Below are 16490 nucleotides of genomic sequence, written 5' to 3'. Positions count from 1 at the left end.
TGACAATATTAGTAAAAAAAAAAAAAAAAAAAAAATATCAGAAAAAGAAAAATTCAAACTTTTAATTAAATTCTACAACAGATTTTTTTAAAAAGTTTTAATATACAATGTTTGAAATATTTCTGCCTTAGTAACTTTGTTTATACTAACATTTGTTTGAATTTAATTTTTAACTTATTGTTTGTTATTTAGTTAAACTCATTGTTCGTTATTCAGGTAAACTAATTTATTGTGCGTTATTCAGTTAAACCAATTTATTGTTCGTTTTTCAGTTAAGCTAATTTATTGTTCGTTTTTCAGTTAAACTAATTTATTGTTCGTTTTTCAATTAAACTAATTTATTGTTCGTATTTCAGTTAAACTACTTTATCGTTTGTTTTTCAGTTTTGATTTTTAAAATATTGTTTTTTTTTTTATATTTGTTGTCCGAAGGGTCGATTTAAAATGATACCAATCTCGTAAAATCCGCCGCCTCTGTTGAAAGTTTTAGACATACATATATAAATACATACATACATACATACATACATACATACATACATATATAAATACATACATACATACATAGTATGTATGTATGTATTACATACATATGATGATTGCAACGTCTTGTCAGACGAGTGTCACTCCCTCAGGCACTTAAAGTTCATGAGCCGGAAATGAGTTTAGTCCTTCCTGCGGACGAAATTCACACGCTCAATATGACACTGAAGACGGTCCGGTCACTGGTATACATACATATATATACATGCACGCATACATGCATATATACACATAAATACACATATACACATACATATAACCCACATATATGCATATATACATACACAATACATAATACACATACATACACATACATATGCATACATAAACATACACAAGACAGTCATTGGCATACATATATATATATATATATATATATATATATATATATATATATATATATATATAAACACAAATATACATATATACACATACACACATACATATCTGTAAACATACACACATATATCATATATACATACACAATGCATAATACACATACATACATATACATACACACATGCATACATACACATATACATATGCACACATATGCAAATACATACACACATATACATACATATACACATGTGCACATATATATACATACATTTACCTACATATACATACACATACATAAATATGCACTCATACACATACATGCACATATATACATACACATATACATATGCATACATACACATATACATGCATACATATACATACATACACACATGCATATATGCACATACACACAGATGCATATATACACATACACAAAAACAATATATATAAGTATATACATACACACACAAACATATATACACACATACATATATACATACATATACACATAGATATACATACATATACATACACATGTACATAAACATACATATACCTATACATACATATATGCATATAATGATGGCAGATCAATTATTATATGCTTCCAGCATTTCAGGCCTACATGCATCACAACTTTTCCATTGCTACAAGACCATTTTTTTATAGACAAATGCCTGAGGAAGTATCTATACAAGGATGGTGTTACAGAGTTTTAGCTTTGTACGATAGCTAAATCTCTCTCTCGGTTCAAAATGTTGATATCCAGCAACAAGTACAAGCAAGATAGCCAGCAATAAGTCAAACTGCAGACCAGCTTAATGCGGGTACTGGTCTCCCGCTTTATGTTTTTTTTAATCAGAGATTTGCTTCTCCTAGAGGGGTTGCCTTCACCACGGCTTATGGGAGATCTCTCCACCCCACATACACATGGAAATAAACACATGCGTACATACAGATACATGCAAACATAATCACATAGAGGCACACATATACGCATATACATACATATGCATATACATATGTACACACACCTATACATGTAAAATACACATGAATAAACATTCCAAAAGTCATAAATAGTAAGTGATCAGCGACTGGACCGTTTTTATACCTTTTCCTTCCTGAACTTTTCCTTCTTTAGTAAAGTTTGTTTTAGACTCACACTTCTGCAGTACATGAGAATGATGTTGACAAATTCACACATAATTTTCCAAATAAATCAACGTACGAATCGACGCGAACACAATACAACTGAAATGAATTAAAGACGCTTGGATTATTTTTTACTGCAGAAGTGTCAGTCTAAAACAAACTTTTTATTTAAAAAAAACAAAATCCAAGCGAATGTTATATACATATTATATAGATATTATATACATGTTATATATATATATATATATATTATATACATATTATATGCATGTTATATATGTATTATATACATATTATATGCATATTATATACATATTATATACATATTATCTGCATGTTATATACATATTATATGCATGTTATATATGTATTATATACATATTATATGCATATTATATACATATTATATACATATTATCTGCATGTTATATACATATTATATGCCTGTTATATGCATATTATATATATATTATATACATATTATGTATATTATATACAAATTATATATATTATATGCATATTATATACATGTTATATACATATTATATGCATATTATATATATATTATATACATATTATATATATATTATATACATATTATATATATTATATACATATTATATACATATTATATATATTATATACATATTATATACATATTATATACATATATACATGTTATATACAGATATGCATAATTTATGCATATTATATATACATTATATGCATATATATATATTATATACATATTATATACATGTTATATACATATTATATGCATATCATATGCATATTATATGCATATTATATATATATTATATACATATTATATATATATATTATATACATATATACATATTATATACATGTTATATACATATTATATGCATATTATATGCATATTATATATATATTATATACATATTATATATATTATATACATATTATATATATATTATATACATATTATATACACATTATATACATGTTATATACATATTATATGCATGTTATATACATATTGTATGCATGTTATATGCATATTATATATATTATATACATATTATATATATTATATACATATCATATATATATAATATACATATTATATACATATTATATGCATATTATATACATATTATATGCCTATTATATAAATATTTTATGCATATTATATTATATACATATTATATACATGTTATATACATATTATATAGATATTATATGCATATTGTATGTATGTTATATACATATTATATACATATTATATACATATTATAGGCATATAATATATATATTATATACATATTATAGGCATATTATATATATATATTATATACATATAATATATATATTATATACATGTTATATATATATTATATACATGTTATATATATTATATACATATTATATGCATGTTATATACATATTTTATACATGTTATATATATACTATATACATATTATATGCATGTTATATACATATTATATACATATTATATATATTATATGCATGTTATAGATATATATTATATACATATATATATTATATGCATGTTATATACATATTATATATATATTATATATATATTATAAGCATGTTATATATTATATACATATTATATATATATTATATACATGTTATATACATAGTATATATATATTATATGCATATTATATGTATGTTATATATAATATACATATTATATACATGTTATGTATATTATATACATATTATATGCATGTTATATACATATTTTATATATATTATAAACATATTATGCATGTTATATACATATTATATGCATGTTATATACATATTATATAGATATTATATTTATATATATGATATGCATGTTATATACATATTATATTCATATTATATACATATTATATGCATGGTATATATATATATTATATACATATTATACATATATTATATACATATTATACATATATTATATACATATTATACATATATTATATACATATTATATATATATTATATACATATTGTATATATATTATATGCATATTGTATATATATTATATACATATTATATATATATTATATGCATGTTATATACATATTATATACATGTTATATATATATTATATGCATACTATACATATATATTATATACATATTATATATATTATATGCATGTTATATATACTATATACATATTATATATATAATATGCATGTTATATACACATTATATACATGTTATATATATTATATGCATATTATATGCATGTTATATATATATTATATACATATTATTTATATATTATATGCATGTTATATATATATTATATACATATTATATATATTATATGCATGTTATATACATATTATATACATGTTATATATATTATATACATATTATATGCATGTTATATATATTATATATAGATTATATGCATGTTATATACATAATATATACATATTATATGCATATTATATACATATATGCATGTTATATACATATTATATACATATTATATACCTCTTATATATATATATTATAAACATGGTGTATATATATTATATACATATTATATGCATGTTGTATACATATTATATACATGTTATATACATATTATATGCATGTTATATATTATATACATATTTTATATATATTATATGCATATTATATACATATTATATATATATTATAAACATATTATATACATATTATATGCATGTTATATCCATTATCTATGCATGTTATATACATATTATATGCATATTATATATATATATCATATACATATTATATATATATTATATACATATTATATACATATTATATACATGTTATATACATATTATATGTATGTTATATACATATTATATACATATTATATACATAATATATACATATTATATGCATGTTATATACATATATACATATTATATGCATGTTATATACATATTATATACATGTTATATTCATGCTCTATACATATTATATGCATATTATATACATATTATATCTATATTATATACATATTATATACATGTTATATGCATGTTATATGCATATTATATACATGTTATATACATATATGCATGTTACATACATATTATATACATGTTATATACATATTATATACATGTTATATACATATTATATACATGTTATATGCATGTTATATACATATTATATACATGTTATATACATATTATATACATGTTATATACATGTTATATACATTTTATATGCATATTATATACATGTTATATACATATTATATGCATGTTATATACATGTTATATACATATTATATGCATGTTATATACATATTATATACATATTATATGCATATTATATACATATTATATACATATTATATATATTATATACCTATTATATATATATTATATGCATGTTATATACATATTATATACATGTTATATGCATGTTATATACATGTTATATACATATTTTATGCATGTTATATGCATATTATATGCATGTTATATACATATTATATATATATTATAAACATGGTGTATATTTATTATATACATATATGCATGTTATATACATATTATATACATATTATATACATGTTATATACATATATGCATGTTATATAAATATTATATACATATTATATGCATGTTATATGCATATTATATGCATATTATATGCATGTTATATACATATTATATGCATGTTATATACATATTATATGCATGTTATATACATGTTATATACATATTATATACATGTTAGTGAACATGTCAATGAAGACGTGTTAGATTATACATTGATATGTGAAACGACCAAACATAATAAGACACTCCTTTTCTTTCTTTGTTCATTCGGCTTACTCTTTCTTTTTCTTTCCTTTTTCACTTCTTTATTGATGAACCCTGAAAAACAAGCGGTTTTAATTGTTACCCTTTTTTTTTCTCAGCTTCATTGGGATTCACTCTCTCCATCACTTTCGAAAGCTACAAAGATTTAAAATGAAGGTCATAAATCAAAGAATTTTCAACAAATGCAAATACTTCCAGACCTCAAAATGTAACACCTATACGTGAATATAATAATCCAGTGTGAAATTCTACAAGCCAATAAAACAGTCGCTTCATGAACAGAAAGTCAAAGTTCCTCCTGGACATCACAATATACAAACACGCAAACGAACTTTGAAACAAACTTTGTCTATTTCTTATTCAAGAACTTTAAAACTTCTCAACAAACTTTAGACTTTCAAAGCATATTTTACATTATTGTAAAATTGTTGATATAAAAATATATTTTGTTTATTACTTCATGTTTTCTCATGTGATTCACAAAATCTTACTACCTGGTTACCCGTCATGTTTTTATTAATCTTTTTATTCACCAATTTGCCTACATATCTACAATTGTTAGCACTGTTCTTCACACTTTCCAAAAATAAACTATATGTAGCCAGGAGCAGCACCACAGACTCAATAAATTTGTTTTCAATGTTGGAATAAGACTTTGATCAATCAGACTCTAGGACATATCAATTTTAACCAAACCTACAAAGAAAAACATCCTCTCTCTCGCCTCGGTTCACTGAACAGCTGAGCAAGGCTATCTTCACTTTTGGATATATCGCTCCCAGAAAATACTCTCTTACTTTATTACTTCCTTCATTGTGATGACACAGCTTTAACTTATGGCAATCTACACCCGATGGTATATGTCACTTAAATAGATATCATTTTTATTTATAAAAGGGCTTTGTTTTTCTTTCATTTGACAATGCTTTTATTAGAAAATATTATAGAAGTTGGTCCTATAGTTCATGCGAAGATAAGCTCTTATAAATTTTATTGGCTGATGTATTGAAACTTATTCAGATAAACATCAACTAAAAATACCTTAAAATTGTAGAATAAAAGAACTAAGTTGTTTTTGTAGAATGCAATAATATATAACGTACAGTGGCTAAGTGGTTAACAACATCGACTGAAAACCTGGGTTTTTGTTTGTTTGTTTGTTGGGTGTTTAACAGCTTCATCAACTACTCTAGCGTCATTTTACCGCCAAAAAGTTTTTGTTTTTGTTTTTTAAATCTGCTTGTATGAAGTTTTGATTTTATGCCTGGATCACTGATGCTATATTTATTATGAGACGAACATAAGATGAGGCGATTGTAGATGTGTTTCTGGTTTGTGAGACCTTTTTGTTTTGAAATATAGGGATGGTCATTATTGTATTTGGAGATTTTCCAGTACAGTCCAATTGCTTTTACGAAATTTAATATATCTTTTATTTTACAGTGCTGAAATAATTTTCTAGGTTGTTTACTTGGAAGAACTGAGATCTTATCATTTCAAAATTTTTACATTCAATTAGTATGTGTTTATGGACAAAAGTTATTGACATGGTACACAAGACAGATCTTCTCTTTTTATCAAGCTCGAATCGTGTTCATTTAACAGAAACACTTTCATCAAACCCTTACTTGACCTTGTGTCTAACTGCCTAGAAAGGAGGTAAATTAAACAATCTGTTAATTTGGAAAGAATAAATTAATCATTAGTATTGGCGATATAAATTAGTTTAAGTTACTTGTTCACTTACTGTAACTAAAAAGGATGGCTACTTTGCTTAGAATCGATATTTATGGTAACTTAAAATTGCTTATATCATATTAAATATACATTTATTTTAACGCAAATAGGTCACAAAATAAGTAGGTAAACCAAACAAAATTGTTTGGGACTAATTTCCCAACTGTATCTCCTTCAAAATAATTTACATTGACTTTTACCATCTATGACTCTCTAGTTTTATACAAAAGACAATTAGAATTTTATTTCATCTTTTTGTATGAATCAGTCACCACTTAGCAAAGTCAAAACCACTCCAACATAAGTGTTAATGAGACAGACTTATAGTACTTTCTGACCATTCTCAATCCATTCTGGTCCTTATCAGGCATTAGATGCTCATTATTTGAAAACCAAAAGAAAAACTGTACCAACAGATGTTACCAAGAAAATTTTTACTTTTATTTTACTCCTCCCACCCAATTTTTTAAGACTAAATTATTATTATTTTCAAATGAAACTGAAAATAAATTTTAATTATTACAATACATTTTGATCCTTAAATCTTTATTATTTGGATTATTCAGATTAATGTTCTCATCTTGTGTATTACTCTCGCAACGTTTTGGCTGATGTAACTTCAGACCTTCTTCAGATATATCTTGTTGAACTCGAGTACAGAATTTTGAATGGAATTTTTTATATAATTCACGGGGGTAGCATGTTCTTGTTCCATCAGTCATGACTGAATAGAGGTCCTAAGTAATTCACAATTGTATTTTTAGTATCATCTGCACTGCAAATTGAACCTTTAACCTCCAGGATAAAGAAAATTGGAGGTTACATCAGCTGAAACGTTGTGAAAATAACAATCAAGGCGAGAATAATAGTCTAAAGAATCGAAATAATTCAATTTGCCAACCCTTATCTAAAAAAATTCAGAAATATTGAATTATTAATTGAACCAAATTGTTGTAAAATTATAACTCACTAGCAGAACCCATGGAAATTCCACTGAATGAGAAATATATTGAATAAACAAATATGGTTTGATAAATCTACTATTTTTTTGGATAGCACAAAAAATTAGTTTTTTTAAAACTGAAAAACCAATAACAGAGTTTCACAAGCTTGTGGTTCTTGGGAAGAAGCTACTGGGATAGGAAGCTGTGTTACAATGAGGTATCAAACTTGTGAATTGATAGAGACCACTACACTAAATCAAAACCTTATTTTTCTTTTTTATTTTTCTCCCCAAATCGATACTAGAAAGCAGGGATTGCTGATGGTCAATCACGTTGAAAACAAGATACCAATGTCAAAGAGTAATGTTTTTCTTGGAGTTGTATTTTCTGAGAGTAATGCAACAGACCTGATGTACGTGTTCCATTCTAGATCAGGAGTAAAGGTCAAACCCAGAAGCTTGTCAAAACATGGAGCCTCCCCAAGACGAGAGCCATCCATTTCAATTGATGTCAGATGGGGGTCAGAGCATTGATGATGTAAAGATAGGAGCTTGGTTTTAGATGCATTAAAAGTAACCAGCCACCTCTTCCCCCACTGTACCACGCGCTCAAAATCAGAGGAGAGAGAAGCAGAGAGAACTTTGTCGTTTACAGCCTTTGAAGTAAAGACAGAGTTTAACAGCTATACTGGTCACCTAAATAGCTCACACATTACAATAGTTGGCCATGATCGGTCCGCATGAGGACAGGGGTGGTTTGGTCGTTTCTGGCTCCTTCTCTCTCTGTATGAATGGTCCGTGAGATGAAAAAAATCAATATTCCCAAGTCAAAGGAAGTGGCACATGCCTACGTAATTTAGATTAGATGTACGAGCTACATCCCTGGACTTGATGCTAGGTTCCTGCAATTTAAAGCGTGTCAACTCCAAAAGCAACACACACACAAAAAAAAAATAGCAGCAAGAGTCTCATTGAATTATCAACAGCATGCCAGCTCATTATTTCCTCTCTCTTTAGAAGATACACTTTCTTCTGTCCCCTCATGAGATACATTTTCTTTCTCCTTTGTTGTGGAGAAGTCTTGTCAGCTACAGTTACGGGGGTGCAGTTGGCTTATAGGGCTTAGTGAGATTGAAGCTATTCTTGCATAGGATCGTAGTTGACATACCCCAACCTGGGGAATTCTTTTGTCGGCTTGCAGTAAGCAAGCTTGTTCCAGACTCACGCTCTCGACTATTTCTATTACTTGTCTCGAACTCTTGAAATTTGCTCATGCATGTCATTTTATAGATGGGTAATGAGTAGAGTACAGTCCAGCCAATAGGAGATCGCGGCCATCATGCTTATGCTCGTTCCTATTGGTCAATTACCAATCTTACGTAAGCATCCTCCGTGAGTAATTTTCCATTGAGGCATTTCTCACGCCAGCAGGTTCTGTGAATGGTGACCTTCCAATACTATTCTCCAGTATGTCATTGATTTATTAACATTAAATTGTTATTATCAACTCACATCCGTTTAGGTGAAGTTATTTTTCCCTTGTATTGAGTCACCAGCCAGCAAGGCAATTGGGAGTTGCTCGGTATTCTTTACATAAAAGTTTTGACTAAGCTCTACTATCTAAATATTAATTTAGTTGTCTGTACATCCAGTTTCACAAAAAAAAACATCATCGCAAACATTAATTAATGAGAAACGAATTACCTCCCATTATAGTTGATCTTTATCAGTTAAAAATCATTAAAACCATTTCCTCTCCAAAGATTAAAAAAAAAATGTGCAAGTGAATTGACATATTCCTTCATAATTTATATTAAAAAAATTATTCAGAAAACAAAACAATGTGTTGCATGTTGAATTTTCTTTGAAAAAAATATATAAATTTTTTAAATCAATTCTTTTTAGCTTTAAATATTAAAAAAGAATTTGCGAAAAAAATTTGTTTTAAATTTGTCGTTCTTTGTATTGTTTTGGACAATTATTCTCATCTTGGTTGTTATTGGCACAATGTTTTGGTTGATGAAACCTTGGACCTTTATCGAGTGTGAAATTCATATTTTTTTTTTAAACTATGGAAAAGGAATTAGCTCTGCATTGCGAGAATCAGATCATGGGTTTGAAGGTATGTCCATGAATTATAAAAAAAAGGCAAATTTTCAGGGGTCACTGGGATATTTTTTAAGACTTTCCTATGATTCAATTTCAATCAAATATCTATGTTAATTGTCAATATTAGTGAAAAATTGTTTTACAAAACCGTGTTTTCGTTTTTTCTTTTTTTTTTCGTTTTTTTTTTTAATAAAAAACAGTGCAAGGGAAGCGACTCTAAGAAAATAAGTTTTTTTTTATTGGGGAACAATCAAAACAATACAAACATTCATACCTTATCTCAAAAATTTGTCATTATTTGTTTTATTTTATTTTTTATTCATTTTATTTTAATGATGGATGCTTCAACGAACTACAAGCCTTGACGTAAATAACCCCCGACAAACCAGATAAACAACAAAATCCCACCCCTACACAGTATAGATGCAAGAAAGCCTTCTACTCTAATAGTTTCTTCCTCAGGACTGCTAGACTTTGGAACTCCCTTTTGGGTTCCTGCTTTCCCAGCTGTACTAACATACAGAAGTTCAAGTGTAATGTGAACAGACATCTTGCTGCTCAACTCCCTACATAGTATCCCTGTAACTTATGGCCCCGATAGTAGCCCCCTACATCAAAGTGATGCTGTGCCTTGTTTGGGGTGAAAATGGAATTAAAAAAAAACAATCCACAAATAAATAAGTAAATAAATGTGCTATATTTGTTGAGAAATTCTACTTGTATAAAAATAAGTCTCCATTATAGTCAAGATTGTGTCCTTTTTTTGACTTCCGATTTAATGCTGTTCATTTGGCTGGATAGTTAGGCATGGTCAAGCATACAAGAAAATTATTCTTAACATAAGGAGAGCGGAGGGCTTTCACATTATTTGATAGGAAGATAATCATTAATCAGAACGGGACCATATGTTGCTTGTCACTGTTGTCCCATCTACAAAGCAAAGCTGAAAATCAAAAACAGCAGACAATCCTGACTATTGTAATGTTTTTCTCTTTAATGGACCCAAATGTTGTATGTAGAGACAGTCGCAAAGAACACAAACTTTTTAGATCCAAAGATTTTTTAATTTTTATTATTTTAACACACCAGTCGCCTACATGCATTTAACACCAATATGTTCTCTCTTTTTGACTACTACATTAGCCGGCTGTCAATACACGGCACCAGATACAACTCACTGTTAACATATGACAAGACACAGTGGGCTCTCAATCAAAGGGGTATGAGGAAAAGCCATCATATAACTTCCCATTCGTTTTTTCTGTTTTCTCCTTCTCTTTCCTTCCAATCTCAGATTCTATACATGCATTTTGGCTCTGTGACATCATGTTCACGTCATGGCTTAAAATGCTGCTTGACATGTCATTTTAATGGACTATGTTATACTATAACCTAAGTTTCTTTATTTCTATATCATCCATGATATAGAAATAAAAACCTCTATATTTGCTATCTAATTTACATGCATGTTTCTGGTGTGTAAATTATTTGTTAAGTGAGTGTCACTCTTTCTCTAAATTCTCACAAAGATATATTTTTTTTTTTTTCTTTTTTTACACAGAGATCACCACTTATCAAGGGGCCCGGAAGCCACTCAGGGATAAGGGTTAAAAAGTATTGGAGTGATTGAATCGATATAGGATGAGAGGAGTGAGAGAGACATAGAGAGAGTTAAGAGACAGAAAGATAGATTATGTGTGCAGTTAATCATGGTTAATTAGAAGAATCATAATAGAATTAGTTTCAAATGGAACTCAATCCCAGAACTAATGCTTTAGCATGTATTTTGTGTTATTATTTTGAACGGGGGCCATATTGATGACTCTTTAGAGCTACGTAAATCAAAATTTAAAAAAAAAAAATGACCTGAATATATTTTATACTGTTTTACTTATTAGTTTTGTTTTTTAGTGAAACTGATTCTCCAAAACCTCATTTTTTAAAATAATTTTCTGAACAAAAAAAAAAAAACCACCACACTATTTTCATGCATTTCTATTTAAACAAATTTTCCCAAATATTTTTGTTTTCAATAATAGCTCTGCAGGCTGGATTAAAGACTTTTGTGGGCTAGGTCTGGCCCACGGTCTGTAGTTTGGAGACCCATGTTTTAGCATGTATTCTGTGTTATTAAAGTATATAGTAAAAACTGATTGAATAATTGATTATCATAATTAATTTTATATCAAGATCTCTTCAGATCCTCTAGTGCCATCAGATTGATGTGGCATCAGTCACTTCTGTATTTTATAAAATGATATGACATTTTTTAGAACTGTGTCATAGTTTCGGTTACAGATACACTTTATAACAGTAAGATTAAATATTTGCATTTAGAGAGCCATCTATTACATAAACAGTAGTTGCTTGCTTGAATGTGACCACTTAAAAGTCAGAGACTACACAAGATGATGTATTCTTTCTTTAGCATTGGATCAGACGGAATATGGATGCATTATTTTTTAATATTCATTCCCACCCCTCAATCACAAGTATTTAACCCCTCTCTCATCAAAAAATAAATAAACAAATAAAAATTTGCTCTAAATGTTGATACCCACCTCCCAAAGAATCATCATCATCATTATTATATTCAGTTTAACATAAAATGGATATTAAACTAATGATGATGATGATGATGAGGATTTTTTCGGGGATCAACAAAAGGGAGAAAAGGTGTTGACATTGGTGTGAAATGTACTTATGAGAGAAAGGGGGTGGGTAAAAAGAAGGGGAGGGGAAGAGAGGAGAAAGGAGAGAACGAGGAAGGAGAAACAGAAAAGTTTTAAAAAAGATTTTACACACACTTTTTAACTCTTCTATTTTGTTGTCCATGTCCCACCCGGGTAATGTCAGGTACCTATACCAAGCCATGCAAAAAAAAGAAACAAATAAGACAAAAGATAAAAAAAAATTAAAAGTAATATTTTATTATTTTTTAAACTTTTATATAAGATTTACACTTGTGGCTTTTTTCTGTTTTTGTGGCGTCTTTTTTCTGATAGACAAAGTTGCCCTATAGTCCTTGTGCAATAGGAATTCCAAATCATCAGGTTCTACATCTTTTGTCCAATGAACTACTCGCTTGTTTACCAGTGCATGCTGGAGTGCAGACGTCTTTGTCAACTGGTTTATGACATTGCACGGAAGCAAAGTAGTGAAAATATTAGCACCATTATACTAGGGGAAAGAAAAAAAGAAACAAAAAATGTAAATAAACCCTACAGCATCTGTTAGAAATAATATTGAAGAGTTCTATTTCTGTTGTTTTTTTTTAACTAATAAATTATCACTTATCAAAGTTACTTGAAGATAAGATTTAATTAGATGGCTGAATTTTCATGGTGATTTAAAAAAAAAGACCAAAATTCATTGAAATTTGCTTGCTTGAATAAATCAAAATTTAAAATCTTTGGAAAAGTATTATCATTTTTTTTAAAACTATTTCAATGATAATTAGTAAATCAAGGTCTAAAAATACTGAATTAAAAAAATGTACATTCTTTTTTACTCAAAATTGCATGAAAAGAAAAAGTGAGTTTCATTTAAAACACCTCTACAGTTAATGTAAATACAAAATGCTAACTTTCACAAAAGTATGGAGCACATTTCTCTTAAAGCCTTTCCCATGTGCGGACATACCATTAGGCAGAAGAGGACTGAAATCAGGATTTAACCTTCCAAGGCTAATGAGCTGAAACTACAATAATAACATTTAATAAAATATGATAATAAAAAAGACATTTACCTTTACAACAAGAGGAAGTTGTGTATCTTCATCAATTTTTGGCCACTTTTGAAGCAGAACATTTTGCTCCTAAAAAAAAAAAAAAAATGAAACAATAATGATAATCGAATTATATGAAGGACAGTTGTCTTTCGTTTCATTTTACTTCAGTCAAATTTCTCAGAAATCAAGAGTCTCTTTCCTAGGGCTAACACTTGATCTCGATATGCGATGCATGGATATTCAAATGTTCCATAAAAGTTCTCTCTTACATTCCCAAATGTTGAGTTTGTAAAGAAGTGAAAAACATTAAGTTTTCTCTCCCCAATTGACCAATTAACAATGTTATAGTGTACCTTTCCTGTGGTCTCTTTGTCTTACTGGATTCCAGAACAAGAATTGATCTAGTTTGGTAGAGTATCCAGCTTTGTGTTGTTAATTGAGTTAACATCACTTGGGAAAGGTGCACTATTCCTCATAAAAGCTAGTGTGGGTTAGCCATACTGATGTGATCTTATTTTTGCTGCAAATACTATGTTATTTTGAATTTTTAGATAGCGTTTACTTGTAGGAAAAAGTATACTCATGCCCTCACAAACGCTTCTACAGAGAGATTTTAGACATTTGATTATAGTGTCTTGTAGGCATTCAAGTTCTCCTCAGTAGGCATTTAAGTTAGGTTTTTTTTTTAATTTTTTTTTTTAACTTCTTCTTATCAATTTGTCCAAGCTGGGGATAGGGCATCTTATTAGATGCTAAACATTCACCTGCTAACTCAGATATTCCAACCGAAAGATCCTTTTAAGATTCTGACCATGCCTTTAAGTGAAATTGTTTGAATCTCTTGCACTTGGTTCACCGGGTATATTTGTAGTAATTTTTTGGTGTTGTTATGTAGTAATTTTTTGGTGTCGCTATGTAGTAATTTTTTGGTGTTGTTATGTAGTAATTTTTTGGTGTTGCTATGTAGTAATTTTTTGGTGTTGCTATGTAGTAATTTTTTGGTGTTGCTATGTAGTAATTTTTTGGTGTTGTTATGTAGTAATTTTTTGGTGTTGTTATGTAGTATTTTTTTGGTGTTGTTATGTAGTATTTTTTTGGTGTTGTTATGTAGCAATGTTTTGGTGTTGTTATGTAGCAATTTTTTGGTGTTGCTATGTAGTAATTTTTTGGTGTTGCTATGTAGTAATTTTTTGGTGTTGTTATGTAGTAATTTTTTGGTGTTGTTATGTAGTAATTTTTTGGTGTTGTTATGTAGTAATTTTTTGGTGTTGCTATGTAGTCATTTTTTGGTGTTGCTATGTAGTCATTTTTTGGTGTTGCTATGTAGTCATTTTTTGTTGTTGTTATGTAGCAATTTTTTGGTGTCGCTATGTAGTAATTTTTTGGTGTTGCTATGTAGTAATTGTGGAAAGAAAATGCGGACTCCTTCTTCAAGGAATCTATTACATAACAGACAGTTTTCTTTATGATCAGCTTGAGAAAAATGTGCGGTGGAGAAAGAGGGGATTGAGGTAAGGAGGAAGGGAAATATGAGAGAGGAGTGAAAAAGAGAAAAATAGAGAGAGGTAAAGATGTAGGAGTTTTAATATAAATATGTTATACTTTTGCCCCAGGCAATGCCAGGTAGCACTACTAGTTGAGATATAAAAATAAAAAATGGCGCTCATACAGACCACTGCTTATGGCTGTCATGAGGGGATATTTTCCCCATAAAAGTATTAAGATATTACAATTTCTTATAATAATATTAAAAGTGTATAATTATTACTATTAAAAACATTACATTAAAATTAGAATACGGAAATGTTCTTTTTTGAGAGTTTCTGGAATGTTCTAAGTTGTGGTGTTTCAATTTGGTGTGTTTCTGAAACTTTCCATTCACTAAAACTATATAAAGACACTTGTAGCATCAACTCGTTAGTGAGTCAGTTTGAGTCGTTACACTGCTCCAGGTTGTCAGACGCTGAGTAGATTAATTCTGGCCAATATTTCCTGGGATTCAAATTCAGTCAAAAGGAATCTTATAAAAGGAATCAATTACAAGCACCCTCAAAGAAAAAGTGGATATTTGGAAATCATAAACATTTTTCTGACC

The 16490-nt window shown here is 28.0% G+C and overlaps 1 protein-coding gene across 6 annotated transcripts in view; it reads right to left on the bottom strand.

The window, feature by feature from the left end:
* Positions 1-13569: 13569 nt before the first annotated feature.
* The window catches only part of LOC145277508 (leucine--tRNA ligase, mitochondrial-like), an 83974-nt gene continuing 81053 nt past the window's right edge, over positions 13570-16490 (bottom strand). For all 6 annotated transcript variants that reach the window (XM_080128924.1, XM_080128921.1, XM_080128923.1 and 3 more), the window contains 2 exons: positions 14414-14482; positions 13570-13845 (listed from right to left, as the gene is read on the bottom strand). In XM_080128924.1, the coding sequence (XP_079985050.1) occupies positions 13612-13845; positions 14414-14482 (303 nt within the window). In that variant the 3' untranslated portion in view covers positions 13570-13611. The remainder of the gene's footprint in view (positions 13846-14413; positions 14483-16490) is intronic.

The sequence above is a fragment of the Euprymna scolopes genome, chromosome 6 (assembly GCF_053919585.1).
Source record: "Euprymna scolopes isolate OS-2025 chromosome 6, ASM5391958v1, whole genome shotgun sequence".
In the NCBI taxonomy this organism is placed as follows: domain Eukaryota; kingdom Metazoa; phylum Mollusca; class Cephalopoda; order Sepiida; family Sepiolidae; genus Euprymna; species Euprymna scolopes.
Note: the sequence above shows the minus strand (reverse complement) of the source record. Positions and strands in the feature narration are given on the sequence as shown.